This window comes from Contarinia nasturtii, unplaced genomic scaffold (assembly GCF_009176525.2).
Source record: "Contarinia nasturtii isolate CC-2019 unplaced genomic scaffold, AAFC_CNas_1.1 Cnas_scaffold_1806, whole genome shotgun sequence".
Taxonomy (NCBI): Eukaryota; Metazoa; Arthropoda; class Insecta; order Diptera; family Cecidomyiidae; genus Contarinia; species Contarinia nasturtii.
In genome coordinates, this window is record NW_022199137.1 from 396 (window position 1) to 6,437 (window position 6,042).

Sequence of the window (6,042 nt, forward strand, 5' to 3'; positions counted from 1 at the left end):
TATTGATAAGCTTCTATTGATCTAGTTTCATAAGTATACGTTCAAGAACGATCACAAAAACACGGACAACGTCATTGTTGTTTATTATTTGTTTCATTTTTTTTTTCACTATTAATCGCATATTCATTATGAGAAAAGATTCATTTACATACAGGAATACTTTGTGAACAATTGAGTTTTGCTTTAAAAATCAGATGGATTTATTAATCAACGGTTTTTGCAAACACATATTCTTAAATGGCAATAAAAAAGCATAAAAATGCGTAAAAATTCTAATTTTTAGAATTGAGCTTCTTTTTATTAAAAATGTCTTAATGATGGAACAATCTCAAATTGGTGTGTGCCAAAACAATTCCGTGTTCATTACATGCTGCTACGACGCCAGCATCGTTTGTTGAACCCGATGGGCTGCCGATAAAGGTAACGCCACTCTGTAATAATAAAATGTGAAAATATCAGAAATGTTTGAAATATTTTTTTATTTTTCACCGAATAATTACCAATTTAGCGCGATCGATGTTATCTCTGAATGGAAAGAATGCATCCGATGCCAATGCAACGCCAGACAATTTTGAAGCCCATTCTTTACGTTGGTCATCTGTCAATAATGCTGGAACTTCGTCAAATAGTGCTTCGAATTGTGCCAATGGTAAATCTTTTCCAATTGTTCCCAATACATAGTTATCAATAGCGTTTGAAATGTCAGCACGTTTGACTCCAGGCTTGAATTTTAAATTCAAAACTATTGGGTGGTGGCGTAACCACCAATTATCAGCTTTATCTCCGGCCAAACGCGTACAGTGAATTCGTGACTGTTGACCCGCACCGATACCAATCACTTGTCCATCACGAGCGTAGCACACTGAATTGCTATAAATATATTTTTTCTATTTAGTGATAAATATTCTATTTTTCAAGTATGTAATTTGTTAATGTCTTCTATAACCTCTGAGTGTATTTCAAGGCAATGGTTGCGACAATTAAATCACGAACAGCTGTCAATGGCAACGTCTTATGATTACTAACAACATTTTGGAATACTGTACTATCAATGATGGCATCATTTCGTTTTTGCTCTAAAGTAACACCGAACAATGTTTTACCTGTTATAAATATAATAAAAACATTTTTCTCTTGGATTTCGGATACAATTTTTTTAGATTTATGTTTTACGTTCAATGGGATTTGGTTCGTATGATGGATCAATCTAAGAAATAGAAGTAGAAAGAAAAACATTTAAATATATAGGCATCAATAATTTTGATTAACTTCAAATTCAAATTTTTTACCTGTAAAATGCAATATGCACCGTTCTTTTTCTTTTGCAAGAGAGCTAAGGCTTCGTCAGAGTAGCCTGGAGCGATGATACCATCTGATACTTCGCGTGAGATGATCTATTGTTAAGAGGCCGTACATTTCAAATGTAAAACATCATCTTCTCAAGATAGTCGCATATATGAATTTAAACTAAAGATTACCTTCGCCGTAGCTTCATCACACTTTTCAGAAAGAGCGATAAAATCTCCGAATGATGACATACGATCTGCGCCACGTGCTCGAGCATAAGCTGTTGCCAATGGGGTTAGTTTATCATATAAGTCATCAACTTGACATAATTTAGCTTCATCTCGACTGAGAGGAACTGCAACCTTTTTATAAAGATTTTTATTTTTTTATTTTATGCAATTGATTTTGTTAAATTAACGAGATTCTATTATTATTTACCGAGACACCCGCTGGTGACACATGCTCTATTGAAAATGAAAAAAAAAGAAAAGAAAAAAGAATCTAATTAAATTCATTCAACGATCAAAATGTGATATTTGGCTTTAATTTCATCTGTATGTACGTACTAAAACTTGCAGCGGCTGGTAAATTCAAAGCGCCGCTCAATTCTTGTACCAATTGCCAAGCATTTAGTCCATCGCACAAGTTAATAAATCCAGGCGATCCATTAACAACACGCAATGGAAGTTTCTCCAATGTAGTAAACAATTGTGCTGGTTTTTGATGTGGATTCATTCCATAGCGCAATGTTAATTGCGATTCGTTTGCTGAATATGTTTTACGGAAATAATCCGAGATAGCATCATCGTATTGAGCGGTGTGTGTGAATGCTTTCAATGCCAATTTTTGGCGAGTTTTTTCGTTTGTATCGCCACTTGCTCTAATTTCCTCAATTACTTTGGTGTAATCGTTTGGATCGCACAGAACGGTAACACGTGCATGATTTTTTGCAGCTGCTCGAAGCAATGTAACACCACCAATATCAATGTTTTCAATGGCGTCGGCCACAGTAACATTTGGTTTCGAAACTGTATCCACAAATGGATATAAATTGCAAACGACTATTTGAATATAATCGTAATTTTGTCGCTGTAAGTCAGCTTGATCGGATGGGGAAAGACGTGCCAAAATACCACCATGAACAGCTGGATGAAGAGTTTTTACTCGACCGCCAAGCATTTCAGGTGCATTTGTGATGCTGGATACATCTTCTACCTTCAAACCAGCATCACGAATTGCTTTTGCAGTACCACCACTTGCAATCAAATTAAAGCCAAGTCCTTGCAATTGTCTGGCAAGTGTTAAAACGTCTGTTTTGTCCGAAACACTCAACAATGCTAGAAAATAAAAATTGATAGTTGAAAAATTTCCGAGTTAAAAAAAAGAACATCCGGTTTGTCTATAGACGATAAGAATAAGCGATAAGGAATTAAAAATAGGATCAGAGTGTTATTTAGTTATGATGTAGTAAGCCATGATGGCTGAACGGTTTCGTCGCATTAATTTTGTATGAAAGTGAAAAAGATAGGAATTCTCTTTTTCATTCTTTTTTTTTTAAATCATTTAATTAAATTCATATGAGGGAAAAATGTTACGTTGCTAATGTTTGTATTGCCCTATTTTCAAACGATGACCGTAATCGAATTGAATGAGTGAAAACTGTGGGTTATAAAATAGATACGAATAAATTCTTTCATGAATATCTTATTTATTAGCAAAAAAAATATATTATATGCAATAATGCGTGTCACGCGCGTATTTATTCGAATAAATTGACAAAATTTAACATATTAATTTTTACCTAATTTCTTTGCAGATGCCATAGTTGATTAAATGAAGAAAAAAAAACCCTTTAAATTTCACAAATTTGTAATTAATGCTTGTTTATTGAAGTACTTCTCGAGAGAAAACTGAACGAATTTAGATGATTTGTAACAACAAGTGGTTGGGATTTTATAATAAGCAGCAGCTTATTTGTTCGTCTTTATTGTGATAACAAAAATTATCAGAGGTTAAGTGTCAATAGCGATAGCTAAAATGAACCACCATGTGAGCGATACACACCGCATTCAGCAAATTGAAATGGACAAAATTGTTTTTTTCATTTATTTGTACGTTTTGCTGTTGTTGTTGTTATTTACACTGATTTATATTTCAATCTTGATATTGACAACCGCAAAGTTTCACGTCTTTATAGTCGCTGATGCGAAGCGACAGCACATGAGTATAATTTGATGTGAATGTGTATGTTGATCGCAAGTCAAGTTCACTGTGTCCAAAAAAAACCGTGGCTATTTAAAGTGAGTAGTACTTAAATTCTATTCAGCACTGTATGTATTTAGTTAATCTGCTGAATGAGGAGAAAATAAGAAAACAAATATGAATCGAAAATGAAATGAATAAACAATGATTAAAGTTTAATGCCAAATAAATTTTATTTGACTTATATATAAATCTACAATTCTCTTGTTTTTAATTTCTTCTTCTTTTTTTTCATGCAGTGTTGTTGTTTTTCACAATCGTATATATTTCAATCTCATTTTTTTTAAATAAAGAATTTACATAAATATGAATGGAAAAATGCATAAAATCACAATTATAAATTATAAATTATAAATTTACAAATAATTCTGTTGAATGTTGTAATATACAAAATGTGATTGATGCTTATTTGATTCGGACCCTGGTCTATTACTGGCATGAAATATACATACAATCAAATTAGAATTATTGGGAAATTTGTTTTTAAATATTCAGTCGTTGAATCGACATTACTACCATACATGTAGCGATTATTTTATGATGCTCGTTTTAGTGGTGTGTGCTCATCTCACACACACACACACAAACACACCATTTGAATGAAAATCGAAGAAGCGATGAAGGTAACGCCGATTGGCGTCGTGTTTTTTTACTAAATTATCTAGATATTGGTGGTGTGGAAATGAGCTTATAGCTCGTCATGTTCTTTGTCATTGGTGCCCTCAGCATCATCATCATCGGTTTCTGATTTGTCTTCTTCTGAAGCAGCTTCATCTTCTGTTGGAATATCTTCCTCTTCTTCAACTTGTTCATCTTCTAGAATGCCCAATGTTTGTCGCATTAATTTTTCCACGCTATCAGCAAAATCGCTCGATTCTTGAAGGGTGAATCCTGATCGTAGTGTGGCTGTACGGAACATAATCAATGCCAATTCCTTAGCAGATTCGGCCTCTTCGTTTTCAACACGGCGCAAAAGTTCTGTAAATTGGAATGAAATTATAGTACTCATTTGTCCTCCACCACTATCATAGAGGGAAAACGTTTCAAATTAGTTACCTTTAATAAGAGGATGTCTTGGATTGATTTCCAAAGCCTTCTTCTGTGACAAATGGTATTCACGCATTGGATCATGGGTTTTTTGATGAGCATTCGACATTGCCAAGCGCTCCATGTTACCTGTTGAAAGAAAAATAATATTTTAGTGAAATCACATAAAATATCAAAAAACAAAAACACAAAAAAAAAATACCGGTCCATCCAAAGACATTGGCGACCAAAGCGCATGGCGATTTACGCAAACGTTCGGAAATAACAGCTTTGGTGATACGTCCTTTCAGCGCTTCTTCGCTCATCCATTTCGTGAGTGGTTCGAATTGTTTGTTTAACGATTCTAATTTTGCCTTGGCATCATCAGATGAATCCAATGTGAATCCTTCCTTGGCAATGTTTTGGAATTTCTTTCCACCAAATTCTGGCAATGATGAAATGGCGTATTCATCAACTGGTTCCACCATATACAAAACTTCATATCCACGGGCAAGCAATCGTTCGACAAATGGTGAGTTTTCTACTTCATCGCGATTGGCACCGGCCAACCAGAAAATGTGCGATTGTTTTGATTTCATACGACCCACATAATCTTCTAATGAAGTCAAATTTTTGCCGGCTGAAGATTGGAAACGCAGCAATTTACCAAGACGTGATCTATTGCTGGGATCTTCCATGAGTCCCAATTTAATATTGGTTGAATATTCCTTCCAGAAATCAACGTAATTTTCGGCGCTTATCTTTTTGATCATATCCAATACTTTACGAATAAGTTTCTTCTTGATAACCTTGATAAGTTTGTGTTGCTGCAGCATTTCACGTGAAACATTCAACGGTAGATCATCAGAATCGACCAATCCACGGATAAAATTAAGGTAATTTGGCATGATGTCGTTAAATTCATCGGTAATGAACACACGGCGCACGTACAGTTTAATATTTTCCGAATGGGTTCCGTATTTATTGAAGCTCTCCGAAGGCTGTAGTTTTGGGATATATAAAAGTGATCGAAATGTTACTTCTCCTTCGGCCACAAAATGTGTGTATGTGAATGGTTTATCGTTGTCTTTGGTTAAACTCTTGTAGAATTCGTTGTATTCATCATCATTAATTTCATTGGGTTTGCGCGTCCAAATTGGTTTGTTTACATTCATCAACTCCCAATCCCAAATTGTTTTTTTGACGGTCTTTGTTTTTGGTTTCTTCTGGTCATCGCTGCTTTCCTCTTCAACCTAATATAATTGATAGTTTGTGTGAAATAATGGAATTGTTTACATTAACAAAATTCAATGACAGATAAAGTCAAACAATATATGCAATGGTCACTTAAAAAATTATAGTCAGTGTCTGGAATCGCTATATGCTTGCAATGTTATAAGATTCAACCAATATAGAAAGCGCCACCTAGTGTATTCCGTACTCAAACTAAATTTGAATTTAAAAAAA

At 34.3% G+C, this 6,042-nt stretch overlaps 2 protein-coding genes across 2 annotated transcripts; both read right to left on the minus strand.

The window, feature by feature from the left end:
• Positions 1-260: 260 nt before the first annotated feature.
• Positions 261-3,488, minus strand: LOC116347311 (bifunctional purine biosynthesis protein PURH). The gene is made up of 9 exons (XM_031777873.1): positions 3,089-3,488; positions 1,854-2,624; positions 1,726-1,751; positions 1,479-1,649; positions 1,290-1,394; positions 1,174-1,207; positions 947-1,103; positions 501-870; positions 261-431 (listed from the first exon to the last, which is right to left on the minus strand). The coding sequence occupies exons 1-9, from the start codon at positions 3,108-3,110 to the stop codon at positions 312-314; spliced, it is 1,776 nt and encodes a 591-aa protein (XP_031633733.1). The 5' UTR covers positions 3,111-3,488; the 3' UTR covers positions 261-311.
• A 209-nt stretch (positions 3,489-3,697) lies between these two features.
• Positions 3,698-5,850, minus strand: LOC116347312 (endoplasmin homolog). Its single transcript, XM_031777874.1, has 3 exons — positions 4,799-5,850; positions 4,606-4,725; positions 3,698-4,527 (listed from the first exon to the last, which is right to left on the minus strand). Exons 1-3 carry the CDS (start codon positions 5,748-5,750, stop codon positions 4,238-4,240), a joined length of 1,362 nt encoding a protein of 453 aa, XP_031633734.1. The 5' UTR covers positions 5,751-5,850; the 3' UTR covers positions 3,698-4,237.
• Between the last annotated feature and the right edge of the window lie 192 nt (positions 5,851-6,042).